The sequence below is a fragment of the Ctenopharyngodon idella genome, chromosome 20 (assembly GCF_019924925.1).
Source record: "Ctenopharyngodon idella isolate HZGC_01 chromosome 20, HZGC01, whole genome shotgun sequence".
Lineage (NCBI taxonomy): Eukaryota > Metazoa > Chordata > Actinopteri > Cypriniformes > Xenocyprididae > Ctenopharyngodon > Ctenopharyngodon idella.
In genome coordinates, this window is record NC_067239.1 from 23,847,552 (window position 1) to 23,870,213 (window position 22,662).

Below are 22,662 nucleotides of genomic sequence, written 5' to 3' on the forward strand. Positions count from 1 at the left end.
GTGACATGAAATTTGTTACAACAGACAAAGGAGTAAACTACACTAAAATATACTCATTAAGCAGCTGATCCTTTGCCGGGAGTATGATTGACAGGCGATCTAACCAATCATAATGCAGAATCTGCTGTTTTGTCCGACAAAGCAGTCAGGGGAGTTAGTAGATTAACGTAGGTTGACTTGAACTTGAAAAATGGTGTACTGATGTCTTTCCGCGGTTGAAACAACATTCCTTCAGATGTTCATTGATGTTTATTTGATGCTATAAATGAACTAGTAGGAAGGAGATGATCGGTTCACAAGCTGCTTGAACTGAGGCGCTACAGAGATCTGTCAAGACACATTAAAGAGCCACAAAATGGTATTTATTGTTTACATTTTTTTAAAAATTACAAAATTTGAGACTTGTTGGACATAGCAACAGTAACTAAAGGGAAGGGCTTTGCGAAAGGGTCAATTAATTTGAAATAAATATATAAAATAAATTAATCAAATTCATTTGATAGTGTGCAATAAAAGGAAAATGTGTAAATATCTCCTAAAAACAATTCCGCATTGAATGTTTTAAGATATTTGCAGTCCATACATTTACAAAATGTTGTGTACTGTATCTGAATATGTTCCAAAGCTTATTTGAAATTCCATTTCAATGGCTGGATACTTTTTAAATTGCCCTTACAAATCCTATTTACATCTTCTGAAATGTGAACTGTCAAGACCAGTCAAAATAAAAAAGGTGAATTGTTTTCTTTCTTTTTAACATCATCTTGTCAGAGAGAAGAAATTGCCTCAAAATACTGAGACATGCACCATTTAAAAGAAATAGAAGAAATTCCCCCCGGGCACAATGTTAGTTATATATTTTGCGATGTTTTCCAATCTAACAAGCAATCTGTAAGTAAGATAACAGATCACAAAATTACTGCTTTGCACTGAATGATATATAGTGGCTTGATTTTTTTCATTACCTAAATAAATTCCCAAAGCCAATGATGATGACAGTCATTACTCACAGGGATTGTAAAGGCTTTTAATATTCCAAAGAGCAACTCAAACTACAGCTCCATGTTGCAGCATTAGCCGACAGATGGTTGTGCCAGCATGACTATAATGGTAAATAAACGTATCAGAGAAGGCCTGAGCTGCTCCTTAACCATCCAGGTGGACATGGGTGTGAAAGTGCACGATTACACACATAGGACACAGACAAGCTTAAATTATAAAGTACAATTGGTGACTGCAGCAAATGGCTGGCTGTTGGTATTTATACAGCTACTATACATGGCAATGACAAAACCAGGTCCCTCTATAGCTGCTCTGATCAAAAATTAAACTCAAAGTGCTTCACTTAAAGCTCGATTTCTCCTATCCAATTTTAATGTGCAGAGACAATTACAAGAGTGCCATTCGCGGGTTGACTTCCAGATAAGTGTTATCATTGTGGCGCTTTTAAAATATTGCTTTGTTTATTTGAGTTGTCTGAAATGTCAACTTTTAGCTCAACTAATGGCATGAGAAACAGTGGTAACAAGTAGAGGAAAATTTGTCAGATCTACCGAATAAGAGGAAAAATATTTTTGTGCCTTTGGATGTCAGAATCAGAATGCAAAAAAAAAAGAAAAAAGGCAGAAGTTTTACAGAATACCATCATCAAAAGCCCTTTGAAGCTAAACGCAGACGTGTATGGTTGCAAATCATTAAATGGACAGACTGGACTGATGGAACCTGCTATGATTAGCCTACTATTGAAGCATGAATTTGATGTAAACAATAGATCTACATAATTTTCACATATGCAGTTCGGGGGCATTTATTAGCCCTACAGTTACAGAATGAAATAATATTTAAACCTATAACATTTTATCTCACAGTTCTGACTTTTTTCTCACAATTGCCACAATTCTGAGGGAAAAAGGCAGAATATCGAGTTTATATCTCGCAATTCTGATTTTTCTTCTCAGAATTGTGAGATATAAATTCGGAATTGAGAGAAAAGAAAGTCAGAATTTTGAGTTACAAACTCGAAATTACCTTTTTTTATTATTTTATTCCGTGGCTTCCATAGACACCTACTGCTGAACTGTAATTTTCTTCCACAAGGAAGGCTCCGCCCACAAAACACATCATCACATGTTTTTAACCAAGACTGATCTTAGCACTGGGAAAATGATCAATGAGCTGCATGTACTTTCTGTTGACAGTCTTGGGTGCTTTAATGTTGAAGTGAATCATGATGTACTGCAGGGGTTCCCAACCACGTTCCTGGAGCCTCCCCAACACTGCATGTTTTCCAAGTCTCCTTGATCAAACACACCTGATTCAGATCATCAGCTCATTAGTCGAGACTCCAGGACATGAAATGGATGTGTCAGACAAAGGAGACATGCAAAATGTGCAGTGTTGGGGGGGGGGCTCCAGGAATGTGGTTGGGAACCACTGATGTACTGCCATTGTACTGAATTCACCCAATTGGATATCAATTCAGTTATATCCTTTTGCATTCCATATAAAAGCAAGAAAGTCACACAAAAAAGAAGTGAACATGAAAGTGAGTAAACGATGACAGAATTTTCATTTTTACTGAACTGTCAAAAGGGATAGTTCACCCAAAAATGAAAATTCTGTCATCATTTACTCACCCTCAAGTTGCTCCAAACCTGTATGAATTTCTTTCACAAAAGAATATATTTTGAAGAATGTTGGAAACCAAACAGTTGATGGACCCAATTTCATTTTTATAGTATTTTTTTTTTTCCATACTATGGAAGGCAATTTGGTTCATCAACTGTTTGGTTATAACCATATTCTTCAAAATATATTCTTTAGTGTTCAGCTGAAGAAAGAAATTCATACAGGTTTGGAACAACTTGAGGATGAGTAAATGATGACAGAATTTTCATTTTTGGGTGAACTATCCCTTTAAGGGCTCAGCTGGTGAGGAACTATGGCTCTCATAGCTATCCTTTCACAATTTTTCACAGTAAAGCAGTCTCTATAATAAAATGCTGAAATTGGATCTAGAAAGTATCGATTTAGAGTATGTAACTGGATTATTAAGTGAATGTTTATCAGTAAACGCAATGACTGCGGCTTTCTAGCAGACATACACTCCTACACTTGCCCCAGCACTGAAATAGATCAAAGAGAATCCAGAAAGTGTTGATTTCCTCTGTGTATGTCCTTATTTACCAGAACAGCAATGATGAGTCAGACTGGAATACCCTGCAGCTCTGTTTCATCAAAACTAAATTAACATTTGCTGAAAAACCACGAGTGGGGTTAAAGAAAAACAGGCAACTTTTCATTGCGTTTGCCGAACCACTTAAAGTAAGGTGGTCCTTTTCAGCTCTTCATGTTACTAAAACATCTTTTCAGTACTAATAAATCACATTTGTTCTTCACAAGATGTCCTGATAAGGTTTTTGAATCTATAAAGAGAATATCTGTCTCACCATTAGCTATATTCTCAACAATATTGGCAATTTCTTGTTTTTTATCAGCGATGCTTTACGAAAGACGCAGAATGCCTGAATGGCTGCACGCCGTCCATTTTTATCTCTCAGGCATGTCATACATAATGAAGTATAGTAAGAGTGTGTGAAAAAGGATTTCTGACACTCTGAGGAAGAATCGGTGCTGAGCAGACGTCCACAGAGCATGTCAGCTGGGGATTAGCAACTCAACAGTGGAAATGAGAACAGATTCCTCCATCTTTCTCGCTTAATTCCTACCTACAACCATATATCATGGTGTCCTGACAGCATGAGAGTACAAAGGACAACTAAACAGTAATGGAATATAAAATCCCTGGGATGATGGAATGCAGAAATAGGAATAAAATGAGAAACTTGAAGTATTAGCACACAGGATTCCTTATTCACCTAATGTTACAGTAGTCAGATAAACTGGATCCTAGTCCCATATCTGTTGTTTAACTACAATAGCTGATACCTTACCCAGTCTACTGCCTATTTTAAAGGGTTAGTTCACCCAAAAATGAAAATTCTGTCATTAATTACTCACCCTCATGTTGTTCCAAACCCGTAAGACTTTTGTTCATCTTCGGAACACAAATTAAGATATTTTGGTAACACTTTACAATACGGGTGCACTAATATGCATTAGTTCATGCTTAACTAATGCACAGATAATCATGTGTTAATGTATGACTCATGAAGAACTAAACCATTAATTAATGATTATTGCATCAGCAACTAATAAAGAGTCTATATGATTAATAGATTAAGTAATATATGAATTGTTATGAATTAAATGTGTCATAATGTATTAATTCCTTAATAACATATTTTATTAACTAAAAGTGTAAGTTAATGTGTTAGTAACAACATGAGGGTGAGTAATGACAGAATTTTCATTTTTGGCCGGGTGAACTAATCCTTTAACATTTGGGCCAGTCCACGGATCTACGATAGGCCACATCATTCAGCATGGAAAGCCCACTGTGCATCCTCTCTCAAAAGCCATTACCAGAGGAGAGGAGAGCAGGTGTGTGGGCCAATAAGCGAGGAGACCCCACATCAAGGCTGTAATTCACTTTTTCCATCTCCATGAACTTATGTGATTATGATAAATATGGTATTTTTTTTGCAAGGGGGCATTTGAAATGAAGCATTTACAAAACAAAAATGAAGTAGGGCAATGGAAGGTGGACCCAAAGACAGGCACCCACTGCCTTTCTCTTGATTTTCTCATTTGCTTTTATCACTGCCGTCACACGTCCACAGGCTATTTTTTTATACCTGGGTAGAAAACAGGAGTGTTTTTAGATTAGCCTCGATTTCATTGCATTAGTGGGGTGTTTTGATTAAGACACCTACCCTGAGGGTGCTTCTATCCGATAATGAGGTGAAGGGGAGACAAGTGAACTGGCTAGAACAATGCTAGTAACTAGACTAGAGATACAAGAAGCCTTTTCTGACATTCTACTCATTGTTTTCCAAGAGCCGTGTGCCAAATGTCTCCTTTTGGAGCTGGAAGATGAGGAGGATTTGAATAATGAAAGCGCAGTCATGACTACAAAAGAGAGCTTGTTATTTTCTTACTTTTTGCTGGCAGTTGCTATTTGGCGAAACAAGTACTCTTGATATAAACTATAGTCGAACCTCAAATGCACTTCTCTTTGAAAATATACTTCAAAAAGAACAATCTTTGACAACTCCTGATTTAAGAAAAAAAAACCTTTGTAGTTAATACAATGAACAAAAACAACTATAGAACAATTCATATACAGTACACTGATGAGCCAAAACATTATGACTAGTCATAGGTGAAGTGAATATCGTTGTTCATCTCCTAACAAAGGCCACATATTAAAGGAATAATTCACCAAAAAATGAAAATTATTCCATGATTTACTCACCCTCAAGCCACCCTAGGTGTATATGACTATCTTTTTTCAGACGAACACAATCCGAGATATATTTAAAAAAATATCCTTAGTCCTCCAAGGTTTATAATGGTTGTGAATGGTAGGCCAAATTCTGAAGACAGAAAAAATTTATCCATCCATAAAAATGAAGTCGACTTGTGCCAAATGAGTAATCCTCTGGCGCGATGTATGACGCAGGATGTTGGAGTATCGTAAGCTTAGACGCCTCTCGCAGTTCAAACAAATACGGCTGGGCAACAAACTCAAGCGTCATTTACCTGGGGAAGTGATGGCAGCAGGATGCACTGTGGGATAACATCAAGCCAATGGAGAGAGTGTGATGCTCTGGGCAATGCTCTGCTGGGAAACCCTGGGTCCAGAAACAGTGACTATTTCAACGTTTATGGATTGGTCTTATTTACTTCTTTTGTGTTGTGCATCACTGTAATGCAGATTTTTGCTTTTTTTAATGAAAAAGCTTTTACAAAATCAAAATATGTGTTATAGTGATGATAAAAAAAGGAAGAAATTGAATGTATTTCTGATTTGTTGTTTCTGTCGGCTGCATGAGGATACAGTTTAAATATGCAACTTCGCTGGATAACAAATGCATAAAAGCAAACAAATGGATATAAACTAATGCAAATAGATGGTAACAATCGTGACATTAAACAGTTGGGTCAGATTTGCGTGTGTTTTTGTCACATTGTTTTAGGTAGGCTACTACTAATGTTAGCATCCTCTTAGCCTCGACAGCAAACATAGGCTGTTCTCCACTAATGCAGCATCTAGTCAACAAACTAATTACTTAAGTGAAATGAAAACAGTAGTGTGCTGTGTAACATACCACTTTGTTGTCTACGTTTTAAATCCGTTTTTAAGTGTCCAGCTCTGTGCAGCACGCAGCCTCGCGTGTCAAAACAAACCCCATGAGGCATCAGTGAGTTTTTATTTCGCCTCTAGAGGCCGCTTTCATGCTGTTCAGTGACAACACACTCTTTTCCAGCAACGGACGCAATCCGGAAAAATATATAATCAACTTGCAGTCTGTGTTCTTCCGACTTTATTTTGTAGTAAGTAACGAAAATGCTTTGGGGAAATGTATCGGAGTAAAAGTATACATTTTATTTAGGAAATGTAGTGGAGTAAAAGTAGAAGTTGACAGAAATATAAAAACTCAAGTAAAGTAACATTACAGATTCTCCCAAAAAAATACTCAAGTAGCCTAGTGTAACGAAGTATTATTACTTCGTTACATTACACCACTAGTTGCAGCAGCTCAGTATAGAGTATTACATGTAGTAAAAGTGCTGCAGAAAAAGCTTTCACAGTCTGGAAGAGATAAACTGATGTTTGGGAAGGAAAGTAGGTCCTCGGGACATTTTCATTAAGCCTCCTCTCAGCTCAAGCCAGCCCAGACACGGGTGGGTACCTCTTCCATGTCCTCACACATCCAGTTGGGCTTATGGACACAGTTAATGTGACGCCTTCAGGGAGTTCTGGAAGTGCAGTGAGTAAAAGATGAAGGTGGAAGCAGTAACGTCCTGATGCAACCAGCCACTGTACGCTGACGATAGCGTGGCTCTCTCGAGGTAGCGCCAGAGTTGCAGAGTGGTGATTCAAAATGTGCTAATAGCCTGACGGAGGCCCAGAGAGAAGTCGAATCTTGTTACACCCACACTCACACTGTGCTCATTATCACCCATAACACTAGAGGAGCAGCGACAAAATGAGGGAGGTTACACATGCATCTAATAAGCAGATTTGTAAATGTCCATTTTATAAACGTGTAAGAAGACATGCAATCTGTGAGTTGTTCTTTATGCACAAATGCAATACACCTTGAAATGCAATGTAAAAGCTTTGGATTAAACCATCTGTATTTAAAAAGCTCAAACCAAAATATGCACAGCTGCATTTTTAATATGTTATTATTCCACTTACTCATGCAAAAAGCACTTACATATTACACAAGAGGGTGACTTAGCTAAAACATTTCTATAATTTACAGAACTCATTACAAGATAATCCAAAATCCTTTTTAAAAATGTCTTGCATTTCCTTTTTTTTAACAAACCTCTCAGTAAAGGGTGTTAAAGTCACGTTAAAACAAAATAGCGACAAATCTTTTCTTCCGTATTGACTAAATGACTGTATAAGTCAGGCATATGTCAGAAGTCCACTGTTTCTCCGTAATATCGAGTTATATTTGAATTAAAGATTACGAGGTACATTTTTAAAAAGTAATAATAATAATTTAAGATATATTAACTTACTATAAAACTTTGTTTGCAATATAATCAGTAACATGCATTTAGAAAATAGTTTGGTTGAAATAGATTGAAATTTCATTTCATGTCGAGAAAAAAAATGCAGAAATAAGATTACAAGTGAAATAATACAATGAAATAATTTGATAAATAATTGCATACAGGAGAGCAAAATTCAAAAGCAAAGGTTTGTTCCACATTAAAAGAACCAATTAACAAGAAAGTTACTCAAGTGGCATATTTTATTATTTGCAGTGTAACCTCATTGCTTATTTTCAACGCATTTGCAATAACCTTCATTAAATGTGGTCAGAATCCATCCCAGACCACCTCCAAATGTTTTCAGTGATCCAAACATTATCACAATGTACCTTTAGTGAATATAAATGCAAATTTTATCGTGGCAAAGTGCAATCCAACTGTGATTGGCTCACCAAAAACACTCAAAAACACTAATATAGGCCCACTCAGTCCAGCTACCTGCTTCTCAAGCAATTACTGCTTCTGTATAGTATTGATTATCAGTGCATTTCCATCAAGATGAACTTGCAGCATGCATAAGGACACTAGTTAATAGTCTAGAGCAGCTGTATTCAAAAGGCTGACAGCTGGCTTCACTAACCACTTAAATTAAATAGCACAGGCCATGAGTGAATGCAGAGGAAACGGAGCAAAATAACAAAAGACACGAATAGGGGAGCAACAGAGGAGAGGAGGCATGAGCTCTGCGAGCATTGTGGGCTGAAGATAAAGTGCTGATCCAGCAGACAGTGTCCTACACAGATTGGCTCATGCGATGGACAAATTAGAGCAGTGCCCAGACACATGGTGCAGCTCCAGCGGGGTTTGACTTTGCAAGGCCTGTGGTGCATTTGATTTAAACACTCACTCAAAGAAATTGGAATAAAGATTCTGATCTTCTGAAAGGCCTCTTCTTACACATGTGGTATACTTTCTTAAGTGGAACACAAAAGAAGGTTTAGCAGAATGTCCAAGATGCTTTGTGATTATACTATGAATGAGAACAGCCATGATCACCATTCACTTTTATTATAGAGCAGCTCAGACAATCTGCAAGTAGTTGACTGTTCCACAAAAAGAAAGTCAAAAGGGTTTAGAACAATATGAAGGAAAGTAAATGTCTTTTGTGCGAAATAATACTTTAGAAATTTAAGAGTATAAATGTCTTTTGTTTTTATTTTAGATCATTGTCAAAATAAAAATCAAGTAGTGGCTGCTTTCAGTGCCCATATTTATATCAGATTTATGTTTTATTAAATGCTTTACTTTGATGCATCAAATAAAAAATGGATTAAGCAATTAAATCATCATGCATAAAAGAATATGTTCCAATCGTAGAGTAAAATAAAATAAACTGATTTTAATATTTTAGTGGAAAATAAAAAATAAAAAAAATAAAAAAAATTATTAAGACAATGATTTTGCATTGTATCCTGCATTCAGAAAACTGCATTTTGCCAGTGAGACTCAAATGCAAACAGAAAATGAACAGTGTCATCTAGTGGTTGCTTCAATGAGGACAGCTTTCATCTCATAGAAATATACCAATCTCCACTGATCAAATCAATGTACAACCATAAGAATATAACAACAGCTGTCAGGTTGATATTTTCCTTTGTAGTATGTTTTAAAATGCCTGAACAGATAGTAAAATCCATTAAAGTTTGCAGTGACCTCACTGTGTATAAATTGACTCCTGGTGACCCATGACAAATTCCCAACTAAATTAGATTTAAAATTTGTGAAAGCTTTCATTAATATTTGATGAACACAGCAGACTACCATCATCCTCCCTTAGCATAGTTTTTCCTCGCCTGCATTTAACCAGAGAGCCTATCAGTACAGTAGCCTTGTTTAGACAGTGCTGGTAGTTAATCAGTAGGCACTCTACTTAATACTGTCAGTGTACAGCAGTAGCACTGTCAGAAACAAATCCTTACAGAGTGCTGTGTTGGGTGTTTCTCTGATGGCAAAGGATCAATGAGTGATCATGGGTAAATCAATATGCTCTGGGGCCCTGAAAAAAAGTAAACTCTACGCCTGTGGTTTGGAACAGAAATCACCTCATTTCAATAATCAGCCAATCAGAAAATCTCTAAAGTAGTCTTTAAAGATGCATAAAAAGATGAATATATAAAGAAATCCATGTATTGGTGGCAATTAGCCTACGCACACTGCAAATTAACGTGGCCATTTAAGCCTCTCTTCGCTTTTTAAAAAAAAGAAACTTTGGCTGAACATAATTGCTCACTTCGTATTCTGAATGAATTTATTCCAAAAGGAGACGTTAAATTAGTATGCTATAAGTGATGCAAGATCTCTGATGAGCTCTGTGCGCTTTTGTGCCAAGGATTTGTCTTCCCCTTTTGACATAAATGCGATCAAAAGGTGATCTGTACAGCTTAGAAATTCTCATGGGAGCTTGTCACCGGCTTTAAAGATTGTCACAATGTTAAGTGTTACTAGGTGGAAAGCCATTCTCGAAATGTCAGGAGGCTCTAACATGTCAGATGAAAATAAAAGCATTTCTTCACATAATATCACAAAGTCATTCTGAACATGAATGAGCAAAAGATGAGTGTAATGGGCCTTACCAATGGCATTCTTGATATACCTTTAGAGACAAAACGGTAAACAAATATCTGACTGGAGAAATGAACATGTTATTGACTTCAAATGGCTTAAAATGGCCTACAAATGACTTGTTGCCTTTAACCACTGTGTTCTGGCATCATGTCACCCAAGACATTGCATACTAAGTTGTTCATGTTCATGCACGCTAAATTGGAAATGAGATTTGATCATGCTCAAAAATAAGTTAAGACTGTGAGGATCATATATTCAATTGTGATTTCTCTGAACAAAAAAAAAGCACATAGTTATCTTCTTTCTAAGACTTTTTGTAACACAACAAAACTAAACAGACACCACAATCTCAACTGTTTTCCATTTTCTAAGTTCAGGAACTAGAAATCTGGAACTAGAAACGGCGCCCTCTGGTGACTGGGATGTGAATACAGGGGGGAAAAAATCTAAACAAGGACTGAGTATATGGACCAATGAACAAATGAATTGTGCTAATATGTCTGTAGTTAAATCTGTGAAATGTAAAAATAAATAAATAAATAAATAAAAAAGCTGTGCAGTTTCACAAATCCTTATGGAGATTAAAAAAAAAAAAAAATAGATCTTGAAATAGGCCCGAAAATATTGATATTTAGGCTAAAGCACAAACAGCCAATCAACATATTTTTTTTAAACAAAAATCTATTGGTTGATTATCTTCAGCAGATGGGTCAGGCAGAGAAATTAATTATGAAGTAATGATTTATGAAATGTTGATTCCTATGTCATAAGAGAGGGGACATTTTTTTTTTTTTTTTTTAAGTTTTTTAGTAGCCTACCAGAAAAACATATGTACAGTTTAGTAGAAAGGTGCAGTTACTGGTTTTCATATGCCATCTTTGGTGAATAAATGTGTGTAAATGAAAAAAGTGTGTCCTTTCATTTTGGGAAACGTTTACTTTTACTCTACGATATTCCAAAGCATAATAGGCTCTTACCTTTTAGTTGACAACATTTCAGAAAAACATGCTGTTCCTTGTTATAAGTAAGGAGCCGGGTGTAATAAAAAAGACCTGATAAAGATGTCTGATGTAAAGACATAAAGACTTGTGTGAATGAATCATTCTTTTGAGCTGATTCTTTTCAATGAACAATTTGGTTCACAAATCACTTTGAATGATTCATTTAAATTCAGCTGATCCAGTTGCACTGATTTAAAGGATTAGTTCACTTTCGAATGAAAATTACCCCAAGCTTTACTCACCCTGGTGTATATGACTTTCTTGTTTCTGACGAAGACAATCAGAGAAATATTATTAAATATTCTGATGCATCCGAGTTTTATAATGGCAGTATGTATTACCAAACAAGTATGAGCTGAATAAAGTGTCTCCATTCACATCCATCCATCATAAACATATTCCACATGGCTCTGGAGGGATAATGAAGGCCTTCTAAAGTGAAGCAATGCCTTTGCATAAAAACATATCCATAGTTAACAAGTTATGAAGTAAAATATGTAGCTTCCTCCAGACTGCCTTCTGTATTCAAAATAAGTTGAATAGAGAAGGCGTAGGACGTACAGCATAAGCTTTTTGAAGAATATGGAAGCCAGTCTGGCGGAAGCTACATATTTAATTTATAACTTGTTAAATATGGATTTATTTTTACACAAACGCATCGCTTCGCTTCAGAAGGCCTTTATTAACCCTCTGGAGTGTGGAGTACACGTTTATGATGGATGGATGTGGATGGAGACACTTTCTTCAGCTCATACTCGTTTGGTAATGCATACTGCCATTATAAAGCTCGGATGCGTCAGGATATTTATTAATATATCTACAATTGTGTTCGTCAGAAAAAAGAAAGTCATATACACCTAGGATGGCTTGAGGTAATTTTCATTTGAAAGTGAACTAATCCTTTAATGATTCAGATGGAATGAGTCAAGTTAAAGAACAACAATGTGTGTAGGCCTTCTCTTTCTCCAAGTTACCCACACTCCGATCACCAGGTTTAATTGTGAGTCTGCTGAATGACACAAACCGCTTTTGACATCTCCAGGGCTTTTTGTTAAAACTACAGATCATACTTCTGCATTTTTGTGTCCCTGTCTCCAGACAGTTGGATCGAGCAGTATTTCCATGTTGCCTGTAAGTGCCAAATTCCACAATGTGCTACTGCATGGTTCAAGTGGCTGCCATAAACTCTAGAAATGCCATAGAAAATTTCAAACAACTACTAAGAGTGGATCTGTAAGACCTCTGTCTGTGCACTTGGACTCAACATAATACGTTTCTCTTGAGAAGACAGAAACACCTTACAAAAGGTCCTTACATTAATTCTCCCTAGAGTGATGCAGCAGGTCTGAAATGACTCGCAGGCAAGTGCTCTAGAATACAGCGAGGCCTGTTTGCACCAGATAAGGTAATACTTGAAAAGTGCTGTGCAAGTTTCAGGATGCCAAATTGCTCCAGGTGGTCCTAGACCCCTAAAGAGGGATCTGTACACGGCTGTCTTAAATGGACACACATTTCGTGTGTAAATCAATATGCTCTAGGGCCCTGCAATGGTCCAATGAAAAAGTGAACTCTATGGCTGTGGTTTGGAACAGAAATCACCTCATTTCAATAAACAAACAGCCAATCAGAAAATCTCTAAATTAGTCTTTAAAAATGCATAAAACTGCAACTGCAAATTAATGCTGCCATTGAATGCCTACAAAGAGAAACTTCAGATAAGGTAATACCTGAAAAGTGTTCTGCAGGTTCAGGATGCCAAATTGCTCCAGATGGTTCCAGACCCACAAAGAGGGATCTGCACTCGGATGTAGTAAATTGACACACTGTTCAACCTGTCTCACACTCTCATTCATCACTTTTATTGTCCTTAATGATAAGAGGAAAACGCAAAAAAAAAAAAAAAAAAAAAAAAAAATGGCATACACTAAAAGGTTTCTCACACATTTAGCTAAATGACTAAACATCTTCCATAATGGCCCACAAATTTGTGGTATATATAAATATGAATGACACTGTGGGCTGGTATAACCCTGTGGGTAGATTTTATGGAAATTTTATAGCATTATTAGACTGAAACAATATCATCTATCTCTACTGCATAACTGTGATTCAAGTCAAGGTATATTATTAAAGTGTGCTGCTGTGTGAGGTCAGAGACAGTCTTGCTGCACATCAATGACAACATACAGGCTGTGCAGTGTTGATAAGCTCATGGGTATTATTCATCTGCCTGTATGAACCGAATGGACAATGAATATGCAACAAAACGACCATAGAAAACATTATTACAAAAGAAAATACACCCACTGTAAAATATGGTTCAGTGCAAAAATGAAAACAAAACTTTTGCTTATAATGACAATAAAATGACAATAAAACTTTCGCCTATAATATATCATACAGAGTATGAAGGATCCATATACTCAATTCTGATTATCATAAAACAAGAATGTGAAAGACATTGTGTTTATCTTTTATTAACTATTAAAAAGCTACATGCCAACACAACTACTGCTCCCTATTCTATTCTGTGATTAAATTTTGGCAAGTGAAAAGACTTTCATTTGTCTTTGTCAGGAAATTAAGGAAAATCTAGTTGATGGACCCCTAACTAATATGTCAAATAATGCTTCAGTCCTTTCCAATGTGAAACTAGCGCTAAACCATACCTAAATATTGTAAGATATACTCAATGGAAAGTACTTATGTTACTTCGATAAAACTGTAATGTGTCTAACTAAAGAGAAAACACTAACAATAACAACACATAAGAACAATAAATATATGTAAGCATGGTTTCAACACCTTCCAAATTAGGTGTCCTGCAAGACGGTCCTGTCATAGATGTCTGGTGCTGGCCTCCAACTGCTCAGACTCTGGACTTCAAGAATGTCCTCCTCTCGCAAACGACTTTTACGTTTCTCTGCATACGGTGGACTGTAAATATATACAGTACATACATCTTAAGAAATTCAATACATATTTCTTATCAACCATGAAACTGTATTTTGCATTATTTTATTAAACATATTAAATTTTCTTTTAAAAAATACAATTATTTAGCTGCTTTTCCATCTATATTAGTGACAAATTAAATAAATAAGAGTATTTGTTTTACCTACCTGATGTCTTTTGGTAGGGGTTTTAGGTGAATAAATGATTTAAATGTGGCAAAAGATCCAGACCTGGAGTAATATATGAATAAATATGTAAGAAAGATTCACTCATTTAACTGGTGTTTCCCTTTTTATGAGGTTATGATCTATGTCTGTGCTCGTACATTAAAAATTTGTCTCTTTGCTCTTGTTTTCCAGAGGTTTCTTGTTAATTAGTATTTATAGCCCTTGTCTTTGGACTAATAATGTTCCAATTGACCTATAGTGTGCTGTATGAGCACAAGTGAGTGTCCAAATTGTAGGGGGTGTGTGTGTATTTAGTTTTAGTGGGGAGCTTTGAGATGTTGTACTTTGATATTCTTTCACAGGAAGTGGAAAGGGTTTTATGTTCATTAATTTGCATGAAGACATGGCAACAGACCCATCTTTTTGGTCTATCTTTCTGCATCTACAGTAAATATGTTGGTCCTTACCCAAAAGTGGTCCTGCGTAGTGTTGATTCATATTTGTGAAAGCCAGGGCTGTACTCAGGAACTAGAAATGTCCTGACCTTTTTTAATGGGTAGATGCTGCATTTGCCTGTGAAAAAAATAGGGTTTATTAAAGTTCCAAATGTCTCTCAGGCTAAAAAAGTTTCAAATTTTGTATATAAGAAAAAAATACAAATGACCCAAGATCTAAATCAACATGGGGTGCACTGATGTACACATTACTATACAACTTCTCTTTATATAAATGGTTGGGAACAGAAGCAGTAAGTAACATTATTAACATTGATAATGTTGCTCTTACCCTGCTTTTTCCTCCCTATGGATGATTCCAGGGAATTTTCTGAAATGCATCTCATGCTTCTCGTATGATTAATGCCATCCATAAAACATCTCTTTCCAGTGTGATAGGTCTTGGGCTGTCCAAAGTTTGGATAAAAGCTCCACTCGGATTCAGACATCATATTAGCCTCTAAATGGACATGCCGATAAATATAAAGATTCTGAAAAATGATCTCAGAATCTAACGACAAATTCCAAAGAAAGATGTAAAAGTGTTTTAGATGATACAGTTACAGATTACTCTAATGAAAACATAGGAACGTTTCCATGTACAACTGCCAACACTAGAGATCCTTTTATTAAAGGTACAATATGTAATAATTTTGTCCGCTAGAGGTCGCTAGAAGCCTATTCAAAACAAAGGCGTAGCTTGATGACGCCAAGTTTTAGAGCGGAATCTTGGGACATGTGGTCTCCATCTCAACGGACGGTGCAAAAGAATAGGGATTGGAGTCGGGAAGAAATCATGTTCATGGATGTGATTATTAACGTAGTACTGTAGTATGAAGCAGAGCAGGACCGAGTGTTGTGGGAGCTGAACAAGGCCGCTGGAGCGATTGCGCAACACACGCTTCACGAGCAGCAGAATTTTTATTATGACACAGTCGCCGGCGCCGCTTCCGCTTTTCCGGTCATGAGTATGAGGTAACGCAGCTCTGTTTATCATATTAGATACATTTGAGTGTGTTGAAAATGTTATAACGTTACTCTGTGCGTTTGCTCGGCGGCTGCTGTGAGACACTTGTTACACACTGCGGTAAGATAGATCGATTTTAGAATATCATATTAAATATTGGATGACTTGTGTTGATAAATGGCATGCAATTAATTTTAAAACGTATTGTATGATGGAGAAAATTATGTATTACTGTTACTAAAAATAAAGCTGCATCTGATTATGCTATGTTAGCTATTTGACAAAATAGTGTTTTCCTCTGAGGCATGGAAAAGCATGGTACTCGAAAAAAATCAAGAAAATTGATTTAAACAATAAGACTAAACGTGTTGAGCTATATAACAACAACAATTCGTTTTCTGTCTATAAATATATCAAAACAGATGTTCCCTTGTCTATTAAAACGTGTAATATTTTAAAGCGTCTTTGGTGTTTCCATGGTTTCTACAAAATAAAACCGGAAACCGAGGCAGACTGAGGGTTAATGCGGGTATGACGCAATTGACAGGCGACTCCTCACACGTCCCGGAGCCTTGGTTAAAATTGCAATTTTCTCACGATTTATAGTTGGAAACATTTGGGATATTGTAAGTACTCAAGTGAACAAAATATATAACACTGGCCTAGTGGTTTTTGGATATTTTACTGCAAAAAATATTACATATTGCACCTTTAACTTGAACAGATTTCTGCTGATCAAAGCCTAACTCACGTGGAAAGGATCTCATCAGTTTCCTTTCATCTGGAAACTTTATGTCTTTGATGTGTGGAAATGGGGCATCGCTGTATCGAGGTTCAGGTATCCAGCGCAAATGGGATTTCCAGTCAAGATCACATCTAAAACCATAGGCATTGGCATCGGCATCATATTAATGTAGAGTAAAAGAAAAACACCTAAGTATAGGATACATATAGACATTCTGTTGGACTTGAACATCTGAAATACTGACAATGGTCAAAGACAGATCACAAGTGTATCACAATTAGCTGTAATGTTGTAACCCCAGAGCTTTCATATCTAGAACCAAGAGTCTCTTATGTGTCCCAGTCAAAAATTCAGTTCAATTTATAATTCAGCTTATGCAATAAAACTTTGACACTTTGCATCCACTGCTTCAAGTACTAGGGGTAAAATTGAAAAGCTGTCATTCACAAGTAACTTCAGCTGTTGTTTAATCCATTTTTAATACTTTATGGGGAAGAAATTGATGTATGAAATACTTACTCAGTAAGAACAGGCTCAATGTGTCTAATGTGAGGCTTGAAGTCCTGCTCTTTTCCAAAACTCCAGAATGAGTCACCGATGTCGGTGTGTTTCTTCATATCAGTGTATGACCATGATGACATTTCACTGTAAGTGACAAGAGGAAAAAAAAAATCATAAAGGGAATGATCTGTTATGCAGTAATTTTTGAACTTACATTGCTTGTGTTGTAATTAAAAAGTGTTTCTATAAAACGGTTTCACAAATAGTGCCTGGTCGAGCTACAGTAGGCTAATTAATTATTTACACAAATTTACAAAACGAAAAGAAAAAGAAATGATTTCAACATATCTGCCATAATGGCAACCTGCAAATCAACTGGATGCTAATCTTCATCTCGTGTGAGTTTACATTATTTTAAAAAAAATTTACTTCTTGAGGGGTAAGACTTTTTTAATGAGGAAAATTACCTAATGAAGCGTTAATACAGTCAGTTAAGTGTTACTTCATGTGATTGTGAGCAAATGTTGCAATGAGAGTCGTTTTTAAAAATACTTTCTCTCAATTGAGCCCATGTCAAAGCGACAAATAGGCTATAACGTTAAATATTTTTAGTAAATAAATAGACCAATATAGCCTATTTGGCCTAATTTTCTTCTGGATACCTTACCTCCTGTCCATTATATATGCAAATGTTCCGTTAATATGGAGTGATGATCTTTGTACTAAGAATTGAAAGCGATTAAACATAATCCGTTGCCAGGAGAACATAAACAAAACTGCCAATACCAGTTTACCGGGTTTGTATACAAATGCACTAATTCGATCGCGTATTTATCAGTTCACTTATTCACTTACTTACTGATAGGCTATGTATGCATTATTTATTCATAATGGTAATTCTGTCGATCGATTTGTTGTTTTGTTACATTACAAAATAGGTTATAAAGCCAGAATTTGAATTTGTCTGACTTTGTCGTGTCGAAACGCAAGATGGCGCAAGAAAATAATTTATCCTTACAAGGATTTTACTTAGGCTAGGCTGCTTGTGGTAGTTATAGCCTATACTATATAAAGCATGTTTAATCCTCTGCTGAAATGAAAATTAAAATATATATGCTAAATGTATAATATATATTCTTTTTTTTAAAGGGAAGTAGCCTACTGATGAAAATGACTAGAGTCACTTTATTTTGCACTTATTCTTGAGTAGGCCTACTGGACAAAACAGGCAAGTCGGCGGGAAAAGTTTATGTATCATTACTGAAATTATATATTAAAAAAAAATTAAATTCTTGAATGAGTGGTGTTTCTGAACTCAATGTGGTTGAAATATGGAAAGTGGACTGTCAGGATGAGGACCGACTTTGATATTAACTCATTTTATAAATATCTGAAGGTGTTATTTATAGCGGTGAAACCTTATAAAAGAGGAATATTTTTAAAATGATCCTCTTCCTTTTGTCAGGACACACCAAGTTGTGATTCTTTAAAAGATGCACTATATAGCCTATATGTCTTTTTATATTTTAATTTATATGAAATAGCCTACGTGAGTTATGGTGTGTAGACAGCTAGTTTTAGGTGTAGCTAGTAGCCTACTATTGAGTGATAATGTCATAACTGCGATGAAATGTAATAGTATATTGTATTTCATTTAAAAGTGTAAATATCGCTGTTTTAACTTTGACCCACTGTATGATTAGAGAGAGAGAGAGAGAGAGAGAGAGAGAGAGAGAGAGCTCTTTAAATCCACCTGTTTGCCGGCATATATTCTTGCGCCTTCGGTTTGGGAAGGTGAACTGATCGCCAGGACCGTATGTCAGTGCATTAACTCAAAGTTCTGCATTTCCCAAGTCCTCACCGCACACAATTTCCATCTTTAATGGACTATCACTGCCGACGACACCATATGGGACAATGTTAATGCATCATTTGCTTAACCGTCCACAAATGCCTTGATCTCGCAGGGACTTCGCCACACTGCTGCAACTCGCGCAACATCGACACACCACTGGACTTTTTTTATTTATTTATTCGTGAATATGGCAAAGCGATCGCAGTGAACTGTAGCGAAAGGTTTGCAACACATTGTTGCAAATATTTTGATGAAGAACATGATGCTCTCCCTCTCGCGTGCCCCGTAACTGCTTCCTTTCATTCAGTCCAGTTTGGCGCTGAGCACCGTCTTCTCTCCTGGAGATTTTCCTTCCAGTTTCCTCTCAATTATGTTCACTTTCGCTGCCTTTTGCTATATGCTTTCCCTTGTCCTCTGTGCTTCTCTCATCTTCTTCGCGATCTGGCATGTAAGTGTTTGCATCTTTGACGTGCTTTATGAAAATATATTGCTGCAGGATGGCATGCTTATGTGTTAGAGCAGGGGTTGCTGCATCAGACAAAACTGTCCATCACCTGATCAAAGCCTCCCTGACATTATGAATGTCTCCGGCATGTCTTACATCACCAAACTGAGTGATCATTTGGGTGTAAATTGATTGTGAAATTCAGACTTGGGTGACAGCATTGGCGCATATCCTGGCTTGGTGGCAGCAGCTTGTGTCAGGGAAGTCTTTTGCACACCTTTCGTGGGTATTCCCACCTCTCTAATGACCAAAACACTTTTGTGGGTTGTTTCAGATCCTTTTAATCCATACGGATTACATTTCAGGAGCTGCGTACCTCTGTTAAACCCCCTTACAGTTCAACTGTACAAGCCACATTTCAGGCAGCAGTTTGTGCCTGACCTGTTTTGATGTTACACTGTCCTTTATGTCTGTGCACTTTATGCAAGGTGTAACACTTTTTTTTTCCTCAAGGAAAGCTGTATTAAAACACTCGCTCACATTCACAGCACTGCAAGACTGCTCTAGATTTGGGTCAGCACAGTCGTTTGCCCTAGGCTTGCTTTTGCATAGCAACAGACATTATAGCCCCAAGGGTTAAATAAGGGGTAATTATGAGCACATCACATTCGACCCAGACCTTTTAGTTAGACATCATATAACTCAGTCTATTTCTAATATTCCTAAAAGTGTCCTTCATTTCTTCTAAAAGAAGTTCCTTTTATTTGTCAGTTATTGTGTGAGGAAGGCAGGAATGCCATCCTCAGCGGTTTCAGCTTTTGAATCTTTAATAGACTTAATTCGATCAGCTCACAATGGGAAAATCCTGACACGTCAATCCCCTTTCACATCTGCAAATCGAATGCCTTTTACACTTTAGGTTCTGACTGTAGGTTCAGCATGGTGTTACGTAGTCTACAGTATGTTTTGATGCAGTTTTTGTGTTGCATGCACTGTCCTTTTAAGCCATGCTGGAATAGAGTATGTCACCCAGACATCAAAGAGAGCAGCACCTGATTTAAAAAGGACCTATTATTATAAAGTCATGGTGAATATCAGCAGCTGGTTGCAGTTGCATAAGTTAAGAAACCTTAGACATAAGGGTAGCTAAGGGTTTTCTTGGCTTAAGGGGTTTGTTGCAACCAGACCCAGAACATTAGTTAAGTGTCCTTCAGCCAACATCCTGAAGGTGATGGGTTTTTTTTTTTTTTTTCAATAATACACATACATTCTTATTTATACATACACTTATCAGTTCTTAATGGCTGATGGCACCACACAAACGCACACAATCCCAAGAGACTATCTTGAGCTGTAGTGTGAAAAGCAGCAGACAGGGACAATAGCCATGAAAGTACATTTCACGCTTTTAAGAGCCCTCTACAAAGGCACTGGCAATACATCTACTATTTTTTGTGATTTATTTATTGCTAGCAAAAAGTTTTTTTGGTTAGAATACCCTATTGTTATATACCCATTGTGACAGTAAAGACATTTATGATATTTCAAATAAATAAATACTGTTCTTTTGAACTTTCTATTTATCAAAGAATTAAAAAAAGAAAAATGGTTTCCACAAATATATTAAAGGGTGTCCTATAATGCCCCTTTTAGAAGATGTAATATTATTCTCTGGTGTCCCCAGAATATGTCTGAAGTTTCAGCTCGAAATACCCCACATGATAAATTATTATAGCTTGTCAAATTTGCCCCTCTGGGTGTGAGCAAGTTTTGTGTATGTCCCTTTAAATGCAAATGAGCAGCTGCTCCGGGCCTGCTTTCCAGAAGAGGACGGAGCTTTAACAGCTCGCGCTTTGGATGCTACAACAACAACAAAGCTGGAGAATCTCACGCAGCCAAAAAGACGATTGTCAGCACTCTACTACAACAACTCTTCCTCTTATCTAAAGCAGCCCAACATGGCCTCGCCCCCTTTGTTGCGTGTTCTTGGGGGCAGGGTTTATGTAAATTTTAGGATTAGTGATGTCACTAACCTGGGAAGAAGCTCGTTGTAGTCCCTACCAGCCGTTTGTTGTAGTCCTTAAACAGAGAATTCTTTAAAAGAAAATATCTCCTTTTGCATTGAACTTTGAGCGTCGTAACTTTGCAGATGTTGTTTATGCTCTAACAGCAACATTACACACTAACCAAAGTTAAAAAAGTGAAATCATAATCAACCACCCCTTTAAGCAGCACAGTTTTTTTTTATATATATATATATATATATCAATAATAATAGGAAATGTATTGAGTAATGATTTTGAAAAAAACAGAAAAAAGGTTATTTTAAATTGTAATAATATTCACAATATCGTTTTTACTGTATTTGTATTCAAATAAATGCAGCCTTGGTGATCATAAGAAACGTCTTTAAAAAAATCTTATACAACAAACTTTTGAACTGCAGGCTACTTTTGTATGGCCATCAAAGGAGAGGCTCTTTGTCCCCAAAATGGTGTAGTTGCTAGCAGCGGTTAATAGGGCCAACCTAGCTAGAGAAACTGTAGCTAATCAGAAAATGCTTTCTGCCTTTTATGTTTTTGGGTTTGGTGACTTCAGGTTGTCTGACACAAGAAAAAGAAGGACCAAAAAAGAAAATGTGGTTAAAAGAAAATCCTTGAAATCTCTAACAACATCTTTTAAACGTGAAGCTTAAACTAGTGGCTCCAAACAGAATTGCAGAAGAAACACAGCTAGTCTATCTTTCATTATCTCAACTTAGATTAGTATCACAGCAGAATCTGTCAGTTGTCCTTTTCAAAGAAATCCTGTTTAACAGCCAAGGGAATCCTAATCTGCATATTTCCCCTTGTGTGTTATTCTACATCTGAAGGGAAATGATCCCCACATTAGCTTAACTAACTCAGAGAGTCAAAAGCTCCCTCAGCAGATGTTTCGAGTACTTTCACAGCCAGTGGAAACCAACACATTAGTGCCCACAAAACGCCTGCCAAAGATGCACAGTTTAGAACAGTATTTAACAGATTATCTGTGAGTGCAGTGGTGCATTCATCTGTGAAGGATTGAATGTATTATTGAGATGTATAGTGGTCGTCCTAATTGTGGCACGTTTAATTCAGTAATCCTGCAAACTACTACAACAAGCTCTTGTTCAACATCAAAGAGCACCTTTATCATGCTGCAAGGTGAGCTGCACCCTAATGTGCTAAACACAGTCTTACACATACAGTACTAACATGACTTGAATAAAATTAGTATTGAAGCACAAT

At 36.6% G+C, this 22,662-nt stretch overlaps 2 protein-coding genes across 3 annotated transcripts in view; one reads left to right on the forward strand and one right to left on the reverse strand.

Moving 5' to 3' along the window:
* Window positions 1-13,324: 13,324 nt before the first annotated feature.
* Window positions 13,325-17,233, reverse strand: LOC127502862 (spermatogenesis-associated serine-rich protein 1). The gene is made up of 6 exons (XM_051876290.1): window positions 17,112-17,233; window positions 16,599-16,723; window positions 15,173-15,340; window positions 14,854-14,959; window positions 14,387-14,449; window positions 13,325-14,201 (listed from the first exon to the last, which is right to left on the reverse strand). The coding sequence occupies exons 1-6, from the start codon at window positions 17,231-17,233 to the stop codon at window positions 14,078-14,080; spliced, it is 708 nt and encodes a 235-aa protein (XP_051732250.1). The 3' UTR covers window positions 13,325-14,077.
* A 1,614-nt stretch (window positions 17,234-18,847) lies between these two features.
* Window positions 18,848-22,662, forward strand: part of cnih3 (cornichon family AMPA receptor auxiliary protein 3) — a 35,058-nt gene continuing 31,243 nt past the window's right edge. Inside the window, exon 1 of one of the 2 annotated variants that reach the window (XM_051876289.1) lies at window positions 18,848-19,396. In XM_051876289.1, the coding sequence (XP_051732249.1) occupies window positions 19,319-19,396 (78 nt within the window). In that variant the 5' untranslated portion in view covers window positions 18,848-19,318. The remainder of the gene's footprint in view (window positions 19,397-22,662) is intronic. The other variant, XM_051876288.1, reaches the window with a different exon arrangement.

Coding starts and splice junctions, on each gene's coding strand:
- LOC127502862 (XM_051876290.1), bottom strand. CDS start 17,233: ATGTCATCATGGTCATACACTGATATGAAGAAACACACCGACATCGGT. Junction 16,724..17,111: donor ATTGAGCCTGTTCTTACTGA/GTAAGTATTTCA, acceptor CTATGGTTTTAG/ATGTGATCTTGACTGGAAAT. Junction 14,960..15,172: donor CATAGGGAGGAAAAAGCAGG/GTAAGAGCAACA, acceptor TTTTTTTCACAG/GCAAATGCAGCATCTACCCA.